This window comes from Nannobrachium achirus, assembly GCF_963921795.1.
Source record: "Nannobrachium achirus genome assembly, chromosome: 15".
NCBI classification, from domain to species: Eukaryota; Metazoa; Chordata; class Actinopteri; order Myctophiformes; family Myctophidae; genus Nannobrachium; species Nannobrachium achirus.
The window spans coordinates 61411968-61433470 of record NC_137822.1 but is presented as its reverse complement, the minus strand read 5'-3'; the positions used below and the strand labels follow the sequence as shown (position 1 = coordinate 61433470).

Sequence of the window (21503 nt, the reverse complement as noted above, 5' to 3'; positions counted from 1 at the left end):
TTTTTAGAAGGATAAATACCAAACTAACGGTTTTGGACATTCCACCCAACAACGACAATATCTTATGCTTCCTCTGTGAAATAAACAAAAGCAAGATGTAAACACAAATACAAAAGTCCATCTCAAAAACCACTCGCAATTGAAAACAAACTCTTTCTGCAGACAAGCCATTTTCTTAGAGCTGCCGTCTGAGCTGGCAAAGCAATCTCCAAACACCCTTCCTGACTCTTATGTTGGGTTCATTTATTCAAGGTATTGAATCTTACAAAATGCCAGCATGTGCAACAAACCTCCCTATAATTGTAAGCAGTGGTGGAAAAAGTTGTTTTACTTAAGTAAAAGTATGCATACCCTTACCAAAAAGCAGTTTATTAAAGTTTACTTTAAGCATACTTCTTTTATACTAAAAATTAGGCAGTATACTTTAATTTTAGTTTTTGTAAACTTAACAGATATAATACTTAACAATAGTATTCTTAAGTATACCTTGGCTTATACTGAAAAGTATAAAGACAAGTTTAAGTATACTTGGCTTATACTTATACTTACACTTAGCAAAACATAGTATACTTCAAGTATGAAAAAATAAGTAAAGTAAGTATACTAATAACAGTGTACTTGTAGTAAACATTTAAGTACACTTCTTAGTATACCCTCAGTAAACTACTAGTTTACTAGTTGTTATACTTAAGTATACTATATCTATATGTACCATATACTTGTAAGTATGCTCATCTATATACTGCTAGTGTACTAGTTTTATACTTCTAGACAACCTTTTAGTTCATTTAAGTACAGTATACTGCAATGTAGATACTGCTGATACAAGCTCTACTACTGACTACTAGTAAGACACCTGAGGGTGGAATGCGACCTCAGGGTGACGTGCGCCAATTCTTGACCATCTGGCCAACCACAGCGTTTCTCTGACGATTCTAGTTGTTGTCATTCTGGGGGGAGTTTGTTCATGTTTTGTGAGGGTATCACCCTAGGAGACACGGGGAGAACATGCAAACTCCACACAGAAAGGCCCTATCGCCAACCCCACCTAGGGGGTGAGCGATAGGGCCTAAACATGGAGATGTGGAGAACACTATATATGGAGATAGTCCAGTCCATCATGTCATATGGGACTACCGTCATAGACAGTAGCCATTGTTAGGCTGGAGTCAATGGCTGTCTGTCTGTCTGTCTGTCTGTCTGACTGCCTGTACAGGAAGTGATGTCACATGACATACTTTTTATGCCCATATATGAGTCATTCTAGCTACTGCAGGCTTTGAACTGAAGAAATTGTATTTTACTTAGAAATGCTTGCGGTCTCACTTTCACCCACTAGAGGGCAGGGCAGGACCAATTCAGGCAGGGATAAGAGAAGTGCAGGTTGTCCATAAGGAAACAATGCAATCCCATTTACAGCCTTTCCTCCTCAATGAATGAGGATGCCTGTGTGTGTGTGTGTGTGTGTGTGTGTGTGTGTGTGTGTGTGTGTGTGTGTGTGTGTGTGTGTGTGTGTGTGTGTGTGTCTGCATAACTCGAGGACCGTCAAACTCAAGATCAGACCAATTTACTTCAAAGTAGGAGAGTGTATTGCCGACCGTTGGACTGGCGGTTGTCCAGAACTAACCTCGCTTCACCAGGCTTTCCCCCAAGAAAGCCTGGTCGTTAACAACGGGCCGTTTGATCCGGTCTAGGTGGAAACCACAAGCAGAAGAAGCTGCGTCGCATTGTTTTGGTTCCCTCCGTTTGTTTCCCCAATCCCTATTAAAATGCTCGAGTAGCCTAGTGTAGTCTTGCCAGTTGCTACGAGTTGGACTAAAAGATGCATATACCAAACTAAATTTTCAAAAGCAAAACTACTTCGCATCAAGGGGTTTATTAGGTAGGCCCTGAAAGTATGTCTTTGAGCGCAGGGGAATATTTTGGGTTAAACCTGAATCTGGTTTGATAGTTCCAGCCAAAGTGTAGTCCGTCTAGGACTACAACATGACGTAGAGTGGTTTCCGCTCCCGACCGGATCAAACCCCGAAAAGTGAAGGGACCCCAAGGCTAGTCCAGAACTGAGAATCCACAATGCTTTGACAGTGTCAAACATGAAAAATATAAAGATTATAAAAAAATAAAGAATACACAAAAAAAAAAAACTTTGTTTGCAACATAGCTTTTTTTTATTTATTTATCCAGAACCCATTGCAAAAAAATTCCATGTGAAATCTGCGGTGGGAACCCATGGCGCGTGATAATGGCGGAGGAGGAGGTTACCCCTGGGTTGGCCAACAGAAATGCACTTCCCTACAATACTATGTTTTGCGCGATGAACAGCGAAAGTAGCGCGTTTGATGAAATGTGAAGTTATACCCAATTGACTTTCATACCACTTAATACCCATTTAAGCCTAGAATTATTGAATGCTTTAACCAGTGAAAAAGAGCAGATATACAAGCTCACAGCGCGGCACCGAGTGCCGCGCTGCGAGCTTGTAGATCTGCTATTTTTGAAAAAGTCGTGAAAATGTGTGCAAATCTTTGAATATGTATATGTATTTTCAAAGCGAACGTTTGTAAATCAAATGTTGCTTCTGGGTGGTCCCTGGAACTAGATATTTTGAGATGGGGGTCCGTGGCCAAATACATATCATTTTGGGGGTCCTTCACATGAAAAGGTTTGAGAACCACTGACACAGTAGTCTCTCAAGAACAGACTAACTGAGCTTCAGTTAAGTGAAAAGGACCTTTTCTTTGACGATGGCTAAGCCAGATTGCTGACATAGAAACATTGTTTTTTCAAAAAAATCTTAGGATTCAAAAGACACTAATAGAATCGGGTCAAAATTCTAATTTTCACGATTTTAAAAAAATAGCAGATCTACAAGCTCGCAGCGCGGCACCGAGTGCCGAGCTGTGAGCTTGTATATCTGCTATTTTTCAATAGTTAAAGCATAAAATAATGATACACAATAATGTGTACCCGTTCTAAATGGGTTCGGTGCAGCTCACTCCTAAAAGATCGGCATCTTAGATCGGGTAATTTGGCGACCGGTGATCGAGTCAATTGGAGGGAGAATTGTCCGATTTAGATCGATGGGGACCGGTCAGAAACCAGGAATTCGGAGCACCCTTAAATGTAATGGTTCGTAAAGATATTGCGCAAATCCTCCAAACATTATAACACACACGTTTCAGGATGCCCACATACACACATTTAGGTATATTAAGTGCATAATGTGTATTGTGCAAGTGCATGTGTGTGCAAGTAAAACAGTTACAGTTAAGTTAACTTCTATAGTAATCCCTGAAGGTTGTTTGTGTGTGTGTGTGTGTGTGTGTGTGTGTGTGTGTGTGTGTGTGTGTGTACAATACATATTAGTGTGTGTATCATGATTGTCCCGGGAGATTAGCCCTGTCACAATTATTACATAATCGTCTAATCGCAATAATTTGACATAATCGCATAATGTTGAAAGATCTACAAGCTCACAACAGGCCGTATTGCGATGCGTTGTGAGCTTGTGGATTGGCTATTTCCACTATTTTTGAAACTTGTAGATCGGCTATTTTCACTATGTTCTTTTTTAAGTATGAAGTTGTCAGATATCTGTTCTTCGTATATTTCGGTTATGTGTCATATCTGCCATGTGCATGTGACAATCAATCGTCATGTCAAATAATCGTGGCAGCCCTGTGGGAGATTGCTTGATAAAGATGGAAGGAAGCACGCTGACCTGAAGGTAAAAATCCATAAGGCTTTCTGAACAAGGACCAGGGACGTGCTGGGCCCCTGATTCAGCCTGGGAAAAATAGTTGGAGAGGCCCTCATTGCGTGCTATAGAGAGAGATCTCTCTCTCTATAGCGCTGCTGCTACTCAAAAGATTTGCCATTTCAGATCATGACAAGTGACAAGCCAGTGGGCCAATTACATGAGTTATATTTTGTCGTTGTCGGGTGGAAACCTTGTACGTCCAAAACCATTTGTTTTGTGTTTATCATTTAAAAAAATATTTAAACTAGTGAAAACAGCCGATCTACAAGCACACAACGCCTCGCACCGCGAGGTGCGAGGCGTTGTGTGCTTGTAGATCTGCTGTTTTCACTACTTTTGTGCGACGGCCTTGTATGATGAAGCAGGGCTTTGCATTGCGAAGAAATTTACATATTTGAAACTTGGAGATACAAGGTTTCTGCCCGACAGTGATGATTTAGTTTGATGGCCGCCCAAGCCCCCAAAATATAATATAGTTAATATATGATTATTTTGGGGGTCGCGGGCTGAAAAGGTTGAGAACCAACTTTGTTATTTCTTAAAACAAGGGTTCATATTTTAGATTGTAATTAGAGAAAAGAAAAAGATGAGTGTTCAAATGTTTTCATTTACTGCTTTCTTTCGTTTCAGCAATTTTAATTAGTTTGATTTTGGTGGGTGGGGCATGCGTACAAGTGGCTAAATATTCTTTTTTAGACAAATACTTGGTGACTTCGGTTCCAATGCTAAGAACTTTGGTGTGGTCATGGACAGCCAGCACTCATTCAAGGCACACATTGCCCAGCTCCTCATCCAGACATCAGTCATATCAAAAGTCGAATACTGTAACTCTCTCCTCACTGGCCTCCCGGCATGTGCAATTAATCCCCTCCAACTGATCCAAAATTCTGTGGCACAAGTGGCCGTACCTTTGGCTGCTTTGAAGGCCAGCATCAGTGTTTTGTTCTCTGTGCGGGCAGCAACCGGGAGCCAGTGGAGGGAGCAGAGAAGGGGGGAAACAAGAATGTAGGCTGGTTGAAGACCACTACTTGTGCCGCAGAATTTTGGATCAGTTGGAGAGGCTTAAGTTTACCTCCAAAACCTTACAACCCCACCCGTTAACTCAGATCATCTCGCACAGTACCCTCGCTAAAATCCCCCAGGAAAACAATCCACTCGTTCTAGACTCTTTGCCCTCCTGGCCCCAAATTGAAGCACTAAGAATGGCAGACTCACTCCCTATAGCTTCCACCGTGGTCTTAAGACTCATCTCTTCAGACTATGCCTTAGCCCATAGCACTTACCGTAGCACTTGCCTACCCTCATTGATCATACACTGGGTTTTTATTAAAAGAAAAATACTGAATAGGCGCTATAGGTCTACCTAGGCCTACGTTTATTTTTTCTTAGATTACTATGTCTACACATTTGATGTATTGATGTTCATGTATTACTTAGCTAAATCGCTCTGGATTAAGAGTGTCTGCTAAATGCCTAAATTGTAAAATTTTAGACGCAATAAGCCCATTCCCAAGATGCACCGCAATCCTTCATGGGCAGATGTGACTTATGGGGGCTAAAAGTGTTGCTGTAAACAGTAATAAAGAAATCGCCGGCATATTGTGTCTAAAAATAAATATTTTGCCACTTGTACGGATGCCCCCACCCACTAAATTCAAAATCCCTAAAACGATAGAAAGCAGAAAATGAAAACATTTTAACACTCATCTTTTCTTTTCTCTAATTACGATAATATGAGCCCTTGTTGTAAAAAAAAAAAAAAAAACAATGTCTTTTGAACCCACATTGTTGACCGGGGTCCCCCAGGGCTCTATACTAGGTCAGCACCTTTATTTGATTTATTTTCTCTCTTTTTCGCCTCAACACCAAATTCCTTCTTTTGCTGAAAACAGCCGATCTACTGTACATGCCCACAAACTCTTTCGAGCTCTTGTGAGCTTGTAGATCAGCAATTTTGGCTGAATGTCCGCCCCCCCCACTCCCCCAAAATAGTTCCTGTGGACATACTGTATATTCCTCCTCTGGAGGAGAAAGCAACAAGCTGATAATAGTTCCAGCAGGTCAGCCAGTGTGGCCCAAGCCCCCATAGAGCCAAGATGTAGGCTTTAATCTCCCAAGCCCCCTCTGGACAAGACCAGGGCAGGGGGTGGAGGGTTAGATCGCCAGGTGGGAGGCAGGGGTGTTGCACCAAATTCTGGGCCCTGGTTACAAGGATTCACTCACATTTTGTGCTTTAACTACTGAAAAATAGCAGATATACAAGCTCACAGCGCGGCACAGAGTGCAGCGCTGCGAGCCTGTAGATCTGCCATTTTTGAAAAATCGTGAACATGTTTGCGGAGTCTGAATATTTCAAATCCTTCCAAGGTTTTTCGAAAAACCTACGTTTCTATGTCAGTGGTGCTCAAATGTGAAGGACCCCCCAAATGTATTTGGCTACGGACCCCCATCTCAAAATATTTCGTTCCAGGGACCCCCCAGAAGCAACATTTGGGTTAAAATGTTCGCTTAAAAAAAAGACATATTTAAAGATTTTCACAAATGTTCACGACTTTTCAAAAATAGCTAAAGTATCAAATAATTAAGGCCCCCTCCACCTTGGGCCCTAGTAACTCAGTCCCACTTTCGCTCCCCTTGTGACGCCCCTTGGAGACAGGCCCCCCTACCCTCTCTCTCTCTCTTCTAACTCAGTTCTCCACGTTGGAGCGGAGTGCGGCGGGCTTGAGCCTCTGGTGCAGCCGGTAGTCCTGGCTGGCGGCGCGGCGCTGGGAGGCGGGGGAGGAGTAGAGCTGGGGGTTAGGGTTGTTGCTCAGGCCCTGCTGCTGCTGAGTCCTGTTGCTGCGCGACAGCGCCCGGCTGCAGCTCAGCGAGCGTCGCTCCTCCGCACCCAGGCTTCCGCCGCCAAAGGCCAGCTGCGACGTCAGCTGGGCCTCGCACACCTCCAGCAGCGACACCACCTGGTCCCGCAGCGTCTGGGACTTGAAGCGGCGACCCGCCAGGTGGAAGAAGGCCTCCACGAACGCCTGCAGGCCCATGCCTTTGACGGATGGGGTCGAGAAGAAAAAAAGAGTTAAAGGGATATTCCACTTTCAACAGGGAGCAGTGGTAGGGCCTCTCTCCACATACACACCCATTGTAACTTCAAACTTCATTTTAACCATGATAGATTCATTAAAAACAACCGTTATATTTTTCTGGTGACTCAAACTACCCTCCTAATACGTGAGCAGGCTGTGTTTTTCCTCTAACTTTTTTCATTTATTTTTGAGCGGTGGTCACAACGCTCCTATACGTGGCCGTGTGTGTGGGTCTGTCTGTCTGTCTGTCTGCGTGTCTGTCTGTCTGTAGCCTGCAGTAACCTTTTCTGACCACACATGTTAAGGGAGGGGCGCTGTTGTTCAGGCCAGGCCAGACCAGGCACACACACACACACACGCGCACACACACACACACACACACACACACACACACACACACACAGGGGGGAAGGGGGGGGGGGGGGGGGGGGGGGGGACCACCGCTCAGTTCACACGGGTGTGATTTTAATAATTATTTGGAAAAATTGAAAAAATGAAATACAAAGAAATCATTATTAAAATTAAATGAAAAACGTTATCGAAAAAACACGGCCTGCTCACATATTAAGAGGGTAGTATGAGTCACCAGAAAAAATAATGGGTGATTTTAATGAATCTCTCATGGTGTGTGGGGAGTGGCCCTGGGCCTGGAGGGCCTGGTAACATTTACATCAAATATCTACATATTCAATCAAGCAAATTAAAAACTGTTCAGGGTATTCATAAAAGCCTGATTAGATGATAAAATTACCAAAAGTTTTTTTGAAAGTGAAATATCCCTTTAAATAGGCTGTATGGACACTCAGCAGCCATTTTGGAGAGAGGTTGGGTCTCTACTAGGGATGGGACAATATGAACATTTCATATCACGATTATCATGACAAAATAAATCGTGATTTACGATATTATCGCGATAATCACATTTCATTATCCTGGTGGCGGAACATTTGCCAAAAAATTGCAGATCTACAAGCTCACAACGCGTCGCGTTGTGAGCCTGTAGATCGGCTATTTTTTGGCGATACGCAATATTATCGTTTATCGTGATAAAAAACACTCACGATAATTGTATCGTGGAGATTTAATTTATCGTGATATTGTCCTCCGTCATGCACTGGGATCAATTCACCTTTTATTTGCCGAGCTGCATATCCGGTGCCATTTAAACCCTCTATTGGTAAAACTTACTTATAATGTATGTACTTGATACAGTCTTTTTTTCACTCTCTACCAAATCTCTTTGCCACAATTATTCTTTTGGCAAATGTTCCAGGATAATAGATGTTGGGGATATTTTGATTATCACAATAATCGTGATATGACATTTTCATATCGTCGCTGTCGGGCAGAAATCTCGTATCTTCAAGTTCCAAATTTGTACGTTCTTTCTCTAAGCAAAGCCCTGCTTCACCATACAAGGCCGTCGCACAAAAGTAGTGAAAACAGCCGATCTACAAGCACACAACGCAGCACACAACGCCTTGCACCGCAAGGCGTTGTGTGCTTGTAGATCGGCTGTTTTCACTAGTTTAAATCATTTTGAAACTGATGAATGCAAAACAAACGGTTTTGGACATACAAGGTTTCCACCCGACAACGACGATATGGTCCCATTCCTAGTGTGTGTGTGTGTGTGTGTGTGTGTGTGTGTGTGTGTGTGTGTGTGTGTGTGTGTGTGTGTGTGTTACCTGCTTCTCTAGAGTCAGGCAGGGAGCTGGACCAGCGCCGGGTGATATCTATGTACAGGATGTCCACCGACGCCATGGAGAAGTGGCTGCTGCTTAGCTTACAGTTCCTACAACACAACACAGTCATTTCACTTCAGCAACAGTGCTTCTCAACAGGTTTTTTGTTTTGCTGGCTAAAACCGAAAACGAATTGAAAACTAATCTATAGCCCCATTTCCACTGTAGGGAGACGGTCACCAGCGCTTTCGCCTATGTTTTTTTCGCCTACATGGATTTGGTCTTTTCGCGTGGCACTTTCGCCGTGGAGGAGAGTGTTTTCACCTAACCTGTCTGGCCGTTTCGTCGCCGTTGAAGAGCCATTTCGCCTATGCTCAATTCTGCTGTCAGACTGTCTTATGTTTGCATATTATCCCGTAAAAATTATAGTGACTGTGACAGTGGTGTCAAAGGGACCGTACCTAAAACTAATGCTGTGATGTGGGGAACATAGAGAGGGGAACATAGAACCTGGGGAACATAGGGTGGACCCCGTGTCAAACAGGGTAACATGTCTCTCCTTAGGTCGAACACCCTTAAATTGCTTTGGTCCGACCACCGAAACCTAACCTTAACCCTAACCTCAGTAAAACTATGCCTAAACCTAATCCTAACCTCAGTAACCGTGACACGGGGGATTATCTAACCTGGTGATTATCTAACCCATTTAATTATTTGGACGCACCTGATTCCAATAGGTCTAATCTGTATTAATGTGATTTCTATGGTTGGTGCTAAGGATAGCCATGTGTAATGGTCACCGTTTGACAGGTGAGGTAACACCACTGTCATGCAAACATGGACAATCTAAGGCAGGCGAAATGGCTCTTGAACTGCGGTGAATGGGCCAGACAGGATAGGTGAAAAGACTCTCCTCTACGACGAAAGTGCCATGCGAAAGGACCAAATGCATGGAGGCGAAAAAAGCATAGGCGAATACGCCTGACACCGGTGAGACCAGGTAGGATGTGTAAATGACGTCAAACATTTGCGGCTCTGTGCTCACCTGATGAAGGTGCGGAAGGCGGTGGGTCCCAGGCGCATGTTGCCCTTGACGCCCAGGAAGCGCAGGAAGATGGCGGCGATGCGCTCCACGGTGCGCAGGTAGTTGAACTGCTTGGTGTACTTGGGGTAGACCTGCTTCAGGCACAGGGAGGGCAGCGACGCCCCCAGCTCCTCCTGCATCTTCTCTGGAGAGCCCACGTTCTCCTCCCCCTGCTCACAGCTGCTCCTGTGTTATACAGTAAATATATGTCTTCGTTTAATACATTTGTAACTGCCAGTGTAGCATTGTTGATTTTGTCAACTAAAACTGGGACGAAAACGGAATAAAAACGATATATAAAAAGTAAGCCATGATGACTAAAACTAAGACTAAATATATTGACAATGCGACGCATTGTGAGCTTGTAGATCGGCTATTTTCAGCACGCAACCAAAAATAAAATCAGCCATTACAATGTCATCAGGGCCTGCCAAAATACATTTTAGTTGACTAAATCAACTGTAGATTTAGTCGCCTAAAATCTTATGATATTTAGTCGACTAAAATGAGACTAAAACTAAAACTTTTCAGGTGACTAAATTATGACTAAAACTAAAAGACATTTTATTTAAAAGACTATGACTAAAACAAAATCAACATTTGCTGTCAAAAACAACACTGCAGTGTACACATTTACCCCGCAAGGGTATATTTGTTCACCGTCAGGGTTAAATTACAGCTGCATTTCGAAACATAAGCTTGATTAAGTGGTATGGTAGAGTATGTTAATACAATATAGCTTTCACATCTGTATTGTAGACAGAGTACTGACCCCGTGGTCAGGTAGGACACCTAGTGGTTCACAAGAGGTATTGCGTGAATTGATTGATTGATTGAAGAATTTATTAGAAGTTTGCATAGGAAAATGTACAGTTTCATGACGGTACAGTTCACTGGTATGAGATCCCAGAAAAGACTAAGCTTATTTCCACAGGAAACCATTGAAGTATCTCATATAACATTGAATGACAGACGAATAGAACACAGTACTATGCAGTAGATATAGTCAGAAAAAAAAGAAAGAATAAACAAAAAACAGTAAGTGTATACAAACAGTAAGTATATACAAAGAATGGTCAGGAAAGGGTAGGGCTGGGCTAGGTTTGTTTTTACCAGTTGCGAACGGCTGCCGCCTGTAAGTCTTTTTTCAGGGCGATTTTAAAGGATGCTAGGGATCAACACTCCTTTATGGCCTTCGGTAAGGCGTTTCACATTTTGGTGGTATAGCAAAAGAACGAGTTTGACCCTTTGTTGGATTTGACTCTGGGTTGAACGTGATCTGTGGCGCTGCCTCTGGTGTTGTAATTATGGACATCCTTAACGTTTATAAAGTATAAACTTGAATGGAAATAATATAACTTGACTCAACTCAACTCAACGCAACGCAACTCGATGCGTTGTGAGCTTGGAGGCCGGCTATTTTCAGTATTCGGCTATTTTCAGTACTTGATACCACACTAAAGCATAAAAAAAGGCAATACTGGAGATGTGGCGTAACGGCATGTATTTCTACACAGTGAGGGCAATGCTTTCAACATAAGATGCTGCATTCAAGTTCAGGAGAGTTTGGACAAGGCAGTTCTCTTGAATGCTGCCTTCAGGTATGGCATGGAAAGAGGGGCATTTGCATTTCTTTCACCATAGTAAAAACTGCATTCATGGTCTGGAGAGGACACTTTCTATAGACATATATATAGAGACATATATAGAGGCAGGGGCTCAAACCCCCTTTGATGTCTATGTGTGCACGTGCCTGTGTGTGTGTGTGTGTGTGTGTGTGTGTGTGTGTGTGTGTGTGTGTGTGTGTGTGTGTGTGTGTGCGGAAGCACACACACACACACACAAGCCGTCAAAAATAAGTCAAGGTCAGAGATAATGATTGATAAGCATTGGCGGCTGTATGAGATCTATTGTGTGTGTGTGTGGGGGGGGGGGGGGGGCACTGAGTAATAGCCTGCAGGCGTTGAGGTCTATAAGAGCATGAGGTCAAACTAATGAGTCCACAGCACATCAGCTGATGTACACAGAGGCTCCAAACAACATGGGATAAATCAGATATAGCGCAAACTGACATGACTGAAAGTTATGCACTGCCAGTTGCGGTGGGAAAAGTACTCACATATTTTACATTTACACTGTAAAAGTATCAATATAGAAATACTCTGTTACAAGTAAAAGTCTGGAATTCAAAATGTAGTATGTACTGTTTCATACTAAGCACAAAATGTTTGAAAATAGCAAATCTACAAGCTCACAATAAAATAGAGCTAAAGTCATGGTTTATGAATGTTTTATAATATTATAATTTATATATCGGCAAAATAACTAGTAACTATAGTTTTCAAATAAATGTAGTGGAGTAAAAGTACAATATTTGGATCAGAGATGTAGTGGAGTAGAAGTAAAATTATTGGAAATACTCAGTACAAATACCTAAAAATTGTACTTAGTTACTTTACACCACTGACTGCCAGATACACATCACATAAATGTGCAGAATAGGAGGCAGGAATAACAAAATATTTTAGTCACCTGAAACGTTTTACTTTTGGTTTACAAATTATCATTAAGATTTTACTAGGATTTTACTAAGATTGTACATTTTAGTTGACTAAATCTATAGTTGATTTAGTCAACTAAAATGTTCTGTATTTTTGGCTGTCGTGATGGCATTGAAATAGCTGATCTACAAGTAGATCATTTATTTTCGGTCTGTGAAACCCACGCTCGATGACTTGTCTCAGTTCTACTGGATCTCTTCTCCACTAGTCCCTCCAAAACATTTGTCTAGTTTTTATTTGTTGACGAAATTGTCAGCATGTTTAGTCACAGTTTTACTTCAAAGAACTGGTTCGCTCACTCGTTGCAGACTCGCCGTATTTCTGCATCTCTTGGGTGCGGAACTAGGGAAATGTATGAAGAAAAGCAACCCGCACTCACTTGTTCATTTAAGAGTATTTTTAGAATCACAGAACATAAAAGTAATATCAGAACCAAAGTTGAAAAATCCCCTATAGCTCGACATTTTAATGACACAAGACATGATATTTGTACATTGAAGTTCCAAGGTACAGAATTAGTTAAACCCCTTAAGAGAGGAGGAGACAGAGACCGGTTGCTATTACCAGAGATGGGAAAAGTACTCGCATTCTGTACTTAAGTAAAAGTAAAAGTACTTGTGAAAAAAACGACTTTGGTAAAAGTAAAAGTACTCAATTCAAATAATTACTCAAGTAAAAAGTAAAAAGTACAGGCTTTGAAAAGTACTTTTAAAGTAAAAGTATTTTTACCGTATGTTTCTGTGCAAAGCCAATAGAATTTGAACGATATTAACGATATTAGAGTTAAAAGATCCCCACCAAACACAAAGGTTTTCTACTTTTTTAGACTGAGTACCATACCACTTATATAAACTAGACCAGGTCAACCTGGTTGTGCCAGACCCCCTGTCTGTCATCATCATTTATGACATCATGCCTTTTGTAGGCATGTCATCATCATGTCATCATCATATATACCCTTTATATAGAAAACCCGGACAGACCGACATTTGCTTATGTAGGCCTACCCATTTCATGGGTCTGGCAAAAATATATAGGCCTATACAATATCCTACGATCCCATTTTTTTAGTCAGTAACGTAATCCGATAACTGCAATTTAAAAAGTAACTATACTAGTTACTTTCAGTTACTCGATGTATGATGACTGTTAACAGTTTTATCATAAAATATCTAATTTTAAAGATTCACATACTGGATAACACAATAGTCCACTTGTACAGATACTGTAATTCACACAAACTACTGCATGTTCAGAAAATGTAATAGGTTTGATCAGGTTCTCAACCTTATTTTTTTTTACCAGTACCACTCAGAAAATATTTGTCTCTCCAAGTACCACCATATGATGTTAAAATGCAGTAGTTAGTGTACACCTTACCCAGTTCCCCATCCTATTCATAGACAGGCACAGTACACAAAGAAGGCAAAAGTATTCCTACAAACAAAATAAAGAAAAACTACTTAATAGCTTTATATCCAAATGACTGGTACTTTCTAAGCAATGGCCAAATGTATAATGTACTGTACTGTAGGCATATATAAGAAATAGATGTATTGTTGATTTCAAGCATTCACTTGTGACGTCGGCCGCCTCTCGATGCAAACAACCAACCTCTGTCACTGACATACTCTTGCTGAGAACGACCAGCATCCGTTCTCCCATTAAAACATAAATAAAATCATGTTTTACTCATAACAATCCATAGCCAGCCTCGATACAAGACTGTCTGGTTCCAAGGATAAACAAGCGAAGCACCAGCACCCAACAAGTTACACCACTTTTTCAAGTCAAGGACCCCCAAAATGACACTTATTAGCCCATGAACCACCATGCATCACTGCTCTAGCAGTGATTCTCAACCATTTTAATTCCAAGGACCCTCAGTTTGACATGCATTAGGCTACGGACCCCCATTTATTGGATAGAATCAATGTTAATTTAACTCTGAGAGTGTACACTGTGAGAGTTACAGACCCATGGTCCACTTGTCTTCAAACTAGCATTTAGCTGCATGGGGGTGCATTAAGGGTCCATTTGGTTCCTAACTATCATTTAGCTGGGGACCCCCTGGGTTGGAACTCCCTCAAGGACGCCTGTAGGTCCCCGGACCCCACTTTGAGAACCAATGGCTTAAACAAACCACTTTAAGGACTGCCTTTAGCTTACCATTGTAGAAACAGCGTGTGTAAGCCTTCATCACATCTCCTTCTGCCTTGTATTCCATAAATCGCCACTGAACCTATTTGTTGGTGTTAAACTTATCAGTGCTGCCATTGTAATCAAAGGCAGATACAGCGTTCCTAAATCAGATTATTAGCTTTTATTTCCCAACAGAAACTTAATAAATGACCACTGTTCATCCAACTTTCTGCACGCTGTGATTATAAACAACAGCCAGGCAGTATCCCATCCAATCACAGAGAGGGGTGCGTGAAATAGGAGTCATTGATTGGCTGTGAGACGTTACATGTGGTCTTGGTGTCAGCAGACTTACAAATTCACAATGCGTCGCGGTTAGCTGCGCTGTGAGCTTGTAGGTCTGCTATTTACGATGCACACCACCGTCCTACGACTGAACATAGCATAACATGCAGGCGTTCCTTGAAGCTGTATTTCTACTTGAGTATTTTATTGTTTTGTTTCATCTGCCGTGCAGCGGCGCAACATTCATTTAAAACCAAAGTAGCGAGCCTGTTTTGAAAATGTAACGAAGTAAAAGTACAGATACTTGTGTTAAAATGTAACGGATAAAAGTAAAAAGTACTTAGAAAAATAAATACTCAGTAAAGTACAAAGTACTGAAAAATGTACTTCGTTACAGTAACGAAGTATTTGTACTTCGTTACTTCCCATCTCTGGCTATTACAAAGAGAGGCATTTTGGATCCACTACATGAACAGAGTTCCCTAAAGGTTTAAACGAAGAATTAATGCTAAATTGTTTTCTATAATTGTATTTGTGTGTCTTAGTGTCTCTGTAGGAATTGTTATTTTTTATTTCTAAAACATTGAATGTTTTTTATTTTATTTTTCTATCTAGTATTGTCATTTAATAAAGAGACACAGCTGTATTGTATTATACATAATCAACAATACCATGTGATCTACAGTATTTATACGTCACTTCCGCTGCATGTTACTCAGTAACACTGATGAAGGCCTAAGGGCCAAAACGCGCCTGTTGTCCTGACTACTGCTGTTGCTGTTTCGACATTAAAAAGACTCTTAACCCTTCTTGTGCCTATCCCGAACAAGTTCGGCTTTATTTCATCCAATACAATGTTTTTTTTGCTATTTTACTTACCCTGAGCTGCTTGGACCAACGTGGGTGGTCCTGGCTCGTCCAGCGCTTTCCAACGAGAGACGCTAGATGGTCCGACGATTTAATCCATTGAAAATGGTTTAAAATAAAGTTTAGAGCCCCCCCAAAAAAACTCAATCTATACTGTCGGCGGCGCGACGTATTCCGGGGTGCCTATCCCGATCTAGTCCGGGATATTTAATAAAATGAATTAATTAATCGGAGGCCTCAACGAAGCCCCGGTCTAAATGTCCATTCATGCCCCGGGCCGAGACTCGGCCATCCATGGCCCGTAATCGGGCAACGCCGCCGCATCGCGCCGCCGAATCCAATACAAAGACACATCTTTAGAGAGCATTTTCTCTGAATTGTGTTCCCAGACCAAAGACAACGTTTTTTTGCGACTAAAATAGCTTCAGATCGGGCTTCTAAAAAATAAAAAGCTAATGGCTAAGTGTTAGCTAACTTCCTCCTCTTGTCATACATAACAGTGGCTGTAGTGAAATCACAAGGCACTACGGGCAGTGTCGACGGAAGCTACAGCGAAGGCCTATACAGATGTTTCTGTCACTCTTTTGGCCCGGGCACTCAATCAGTTAAATAAACAAGTGAGTGCGGGTTGCTTCTCTTCATAGTCACAGTTTTAGTCATCATAGTTTTTATTCCTAGCCGACAAGAGATTTTTTTTTTTTTTTTTAATCTTTAACAGTTTTTATTGTTCCAACATACAAATAACAAGACATGTAATGCAGGTTTGAAAAAAGGTTCTTGAATAACAATGTATCATAACAAGAGATTTTTTGTCATGGTGTTAGTCGACGGAATCAACACTGCTGTAAAGGATTAACATTGGTTCGTTTATGTCTTCTTTCCCTCCCTTTTTCAATTTAAGTATTTGTAGAGTCATTAAGTTCATAAAACCTTTTGTAACCACCTCTATTAGTTGAGGCATTGGGTACCATTTTTATAGACTTTGGTGTTACATGGCCAGGGGTTGAGCCACGACCTCCCAATCTCATGGCGTTCTACATTGTAAGACCACCAAGCTGGTATTGACACAGAAAGGCACGGGCAAAGATAGTTATGTCAAGTTTGCCAATTGTGATGGTGTAAAGGAAAATATGACAATACTGTTAGCAGTACTGCCAGATACAAGCCAAGGTACAAAACAAAGTACTATAATAAAAAGCTACAAAGTGCCTTTTAAACAGAAAACAAATGTACATTGCGGCCACAAGGTGGTGCAACAGGGAAAGCTGTGGAGCAGTATTTCTCAAACTTTCACATTTCCAGGTCTCCCCTTAACTCTTGACACGTTCATTTGGTTCCAAATGTACACTGTCAGAGTTACAGACTTGTATTGATCAATTTAGTAGTCCTAAAGGAACCCACAGAGTTCCTGGAATCCACTTTGAGAAACACTGCTGTGGAGTATTCAAAAATACACTCAAGATTAAGGGCCTCCAATTCATTAGTTCAACAGAGTATAGTAAGTAGTCCAATTCATCCATCAATATCTGTGTTCCAATGGAACAGTTATCATTTAGTCAAAAGCTCTTGTTAATACTTCTCAAATTGGTAAAAAATATATTTTTTAAAATAGCTAAAATCTCCATTTTTGATCTACAGCCAATGTACAAGCTCAAAACACGTACTGTAGTGTTCTGTAGTGTTATGTAATTTGACGAAAACATGAAAAGTTGAAATATGGAGGTACAATATTTCCGCCCAGAGAGCAACCATAATTATGCTAAATAATGATACTGCATGATTCTGACAATCCAATCTGCAGAGAAGTGCAACAATAATAGAAGAGTGTGGGTTGTGGGAGTTAGGAAGTAATTATATTTCCAAGAAGACGACGGTTCTCTGCATTTTGATGGCCGGGTGATCGTCTCAAAAAGGGAAAACCAGCCGAGACAGAAAACCCACACACTGGATCTCAGCTCAGTGACCTAGTGGTTAGACCAGGGGTCTTCAAACAGGGGGTCCGGGACCCCTAGGGTGTCCTCAGAGTTACTACAGGGGGTCCTCCAAATCTTTGTGTGATAGAAACCTTTTTTTCTCCTTTTTTATATTAACCATTTGAACCCTAGCGTCCATATTCTGAGAACTTTAGCCAAACATAGCCGATCTACGAGCTCACAACGCCGCTGCGAGGCGTTGTGAGCTCGTAGATCGGCTATTTTTGGCAAAGGTTGGTGTAAAGGGGAAAAATAGCACATAAACTTACGCTGGTAGTTTCTTGTGTGGGTCCATGAGGCGCAGCGTGTCTCTGATCACTCCCACTTTCACCTCCTCGTCCACGGGACTGGGGACGTACTCATACACCCCGGGAGCCACCTAGGGATGGGACGGTAATCGGTATTATCGGTTATCGTGAAAAAAGAAATATCCTCTGTCATGCACTGGGATCAATTCACCTTTTATTTGCCGAGCTGCATATCCAGTAACATTTAAACACTCTATTAGTAAAACGTACTTATAATATACATACTTGATACAGTCTTTTTTTTTATGTCATTTCTTAGAAAAACTAAAAAGGCGTGGCAGAGAACCCTCAATAATGAAGTTTAATGAAGCAGTCAATGAGTTAATGTATAAAATGGTCAATAATAACAATTATTTTGGGTGTCCCCAGATGATTAGCTTAACAATTTTGCTGCCAAAAAAATACCCCTTTGTACCCCTTCTCTGCCATGCCCGTAGAACCCGGAGATTTAATAAGCTTTAATTAAAACATTTTTTTTTATCGAAGCGGAACTAAAATAGGCCGGAACTAATGCTCCGTGATCGGTTTCTACACGGACACATTATTGAGCGGACCACTTATCATTGAGCCCGTGAACCGGAAGCTGATGGTCCGTCGTCTATTTTGGCCCGTTAGCTTTCTGTATAAACTCTGCGGCTTACAGATGGAGAACGGATTGATCAATTGAAAAAATTTCAACGGATTTGAGAAGCTGATGGAATACGCGAACACACGATGCATAGCAGTGTCCGATCACGCACGATGGGAACTGGATGAGCGCCCATGTTAACAGGTAGGAGAAGCCGGCAGTGAAAGACATAGAGAAATCTCCGGGCTCTACGGCCGTAAACTACGAATGAGTTAATGTGCAACATTGTTTTCTCTCTCAACAGCAAACAAACCAACATAAAGTTTAAGTGTTTGGAGGGTTTATGCACATTTCTAAAGTGGCGATTTAAGGACTTTTTAATACCTCTGAAAAGGCAAATTAAACATGGGCCAAATTGTCAAAATATTAGAGGCAGAAATTGTGAAAATAGCTATTTTCACAATAGAACTGTGTTATACAAAATGTAATGCCTCAACTCTTAGTGCTTGTCAGGGTGGGGGGGAGGGGGGGGGTCCCCAGTTTATCATTGTTTTGGGGGTCACAGCCTGAAAGGTTTGAGAACCAGTGCTCTATTATAGGGATCTTCAAGTTTTTTCAGGCCAAGGACCCCTTAGTTGAGAGAGAGATGAAGCAAAAACCTGTTCATAGATTCTTGTAGTTTCATCGTTTGACAGCACAATCATCAGGGTATTTTGGATTCACGTCAATTTGTGTTTTCAGATGTTTAATCACGTCAATACTTAATAGAAAAGACCTTTCACTCTGTACTTAGCCTGCTCTTTTTCCTCTCTACTCCAAACCTCTTGACAAAAATAGCCAATCTACAAGCTCAATCTGCTATTTTTGGCTAAAGTTCTCAGAATATGAATGCTAGGGTTCAAGTGGTTTGGAGGTAGATTTGGAGGACCCCCTGAAGTAACTCTGAGGTCCCCCTAGGGGCTACCCCTGCTCTGTAGTGTTGCAGGTCTCACCTCCTGTTCATGCTCTATCTTCATGCTGGGGTTGGCGTTCACCTCCAGTAATACTGGCTTCAGGTTCTTCATGAGGAGGATGTCAAATCCTAGGATCTGACGATACAAATGATCAATGAATGAGAGAGAGAGAGAGGGAGAGAGAGAGAGAGAGAGAGAGAGAGAGAGAGAGAGATAGAGAGAGAGAGCATTCTTTAATTTAGCACATTTTACAGTTGTCAGATTTAAAAATGTGTTTGTCTTTCAGATACATTTTGACACAATTACACATTTTATTAGGACTTGTAGAATTTCCCTTAATTGGCATCATCTGTAAGACCACCCTCAATACTTTTACTTCTACTCCACTGCAAGGCATAGAAGTAAATATTGTACTTTTTCTCCACTATTTAGTTACTAGTTACTTTGTAGATTTTGATTATTATTACAAAATATACATTAACCATTCAATTTGGGCTTTGAAAACAGTCGATCTACAAGCTCACAGAGCATCGATTCGAGACGCATTGTGAGCATGTGGTTCTGCTATTTTCAAAAATGTCTGAATACATTTTATACATTTGAAAAGTTGCGAAACGGGACATTGTGCCTAACGAATACTTTCTACTTTAAGTCCATTTTGTATTTTTAGCCAAGTATATTTTGAATTCTGGACTGTTACTTGAACCGTGTTTCACAAAATGTAATTCCTCAACTCTTAGTGCTTGTCAGGGTGGGGGACTAGAAGAAATGGAGTCTCCATCCGGTAGAATATTTTTCATTTTGCCCTAGAAATGTATTTTAATCGTGTGGTGGGGGGCTCAGACCGCGTCCACTAAGTGTAAGAGTAAGCTTTCAACTGTCCACTGATACCTTTGGTTTGGTGAGGGGTGGAAACAGTTTTTGTTATTTTCGGACCAGACGGCAGGGTTTTCCAGTTTTGGCAAGGAATACGGAGGTAGAGGAACATAGCGTTAGGGAGAACTCCACTAACGATATGGACCAGAGCTACCGTTGCCCTACCTGGAAGCATGACGGTCCTGGTTTCCCGGGGGGTATGTCGGCTTGGTAGTGCACTTTGAGTTCAGGCACCAGGGCGATGACGGTCTTAATGACCAGGGAGATGATGTCCGACCACACCTTCTTGATGTCCACGCCTTTGGAGGCCAGCCGGTACAGCACGCTGGAGAAGGTGCGCTTGCTGCCCGTGTTCAGGCTGTCCGAGTGGACAAAGTTGCCACTGTGGACGTTGAGGGAGTAGTTGGTCAGGTGCATGAAGACATGGCTTAGGTTCTTCTGGCTGGGCTCCTGCGTGAAGAGAATACGAATAGCCTTTAGTATAAGGACAAATGAGTACCTCAGATGAAAAACAGAAAACAGAAAACAAGATGAAAAACAGAAAACAAGTCCATATTTTAAAACTTTGAATATAGTTTTTTTATTTGTTTTATTTACCAGACTGTAAACCACAAACTAGAAGTTTTTAATCTGTTACATTCTTAATGCACTCCCCCAACATTTTGTTGAATTAGATTTTTTTTTACTTAACTCATTGAGTGCCTATCCCGAACTAGTTCGGGATTATTATCGCATCCCAGAGTGCCTATCCCGAACTAGTTCGGGATATAAAAAAAAAATAAAAAATTAGAAAATCTTTTTTTTTTTTTTTTTTTTTTGGACCCCATCAAATCTAGTGAACATGATTTCAATCGCGATTTTGCATGTTCCACCCCCATACAACCCCATCTAACATACAGGGCAGCCATTTTTGTTTACATAACATGTAAAACATAATGGCTATTATCTCAAGAATGCCTGAACGGATTTCCAATCAGATTTTTTTGTTTGAAAGCTGTGAACAAACTGCACAAATCCACTCCAATGCAATCCAGGATTGCATTGGATTTTTTAGAGCTCATTCTTCTCTGTTTTTTTCCCATGCATGAGGTGTGCAAGGTTTAATCGTGGCTAAATTGCCGAAAATAGATCTTCTAAAATGCTTGGTAGCCAATAGCTAACTTCAAGCTAACTTCATTCTCTTCCTGTACATGCACAAAGGAAAGTGTTCTGGCAAGTCATGGCTCCAGGGCTTGGGCATGCATTACCAGCATATCTCTATTATTCTATGGCCACTGGGCGCCCTCTAGTGGTGATAGGGTGGCACTAAATGAGTTAACTCATGTATATTAGGAATTATAAGACATAATACTTATGGAAAGTAT

At 41.4% G+C, this 21503-nt stretch overlaps 1 protein-coding gene across 1 annotated transcript in view; it reads right to left on the bottom strand.

Moving 5' to 3' along the window:
* Positions 1-6399: 6399 nt before the first annotated feature.
* ttll11 (tubulin tyrosine ligase-like family, member 11) overlaps positions 6400-21503 on the bottom strand; it is a 61114-nt gene continuing 46010 nt past the window's right edge. Inside the window, exons 7-12 of the mRNA XM_080743757.1 lie at positions 20305-20589; positions 19303-19398; positions 17704-17813; positions 9568-9792; positions 8526-8632; positions 6400-6797 (exon numbers count right to left, since the gene is read on the bottom strand). Coding sequence (XP_080599883.1) covers positions 6448-6797; positions 8526-8632; positions 9568-9792; positions 17704-17813; positions 19303-19398; positions 20305-20589 — 1173 coding nt within the window. The 3' untranslated portion in view covers positions 6400-6447. The remainder of the gene's footprint in view (positions 6798-8525; positions 8633-9567; positions 9793-17703; positions 17814-19302; positions 19399-20304; positions 20590-21503) is intronic.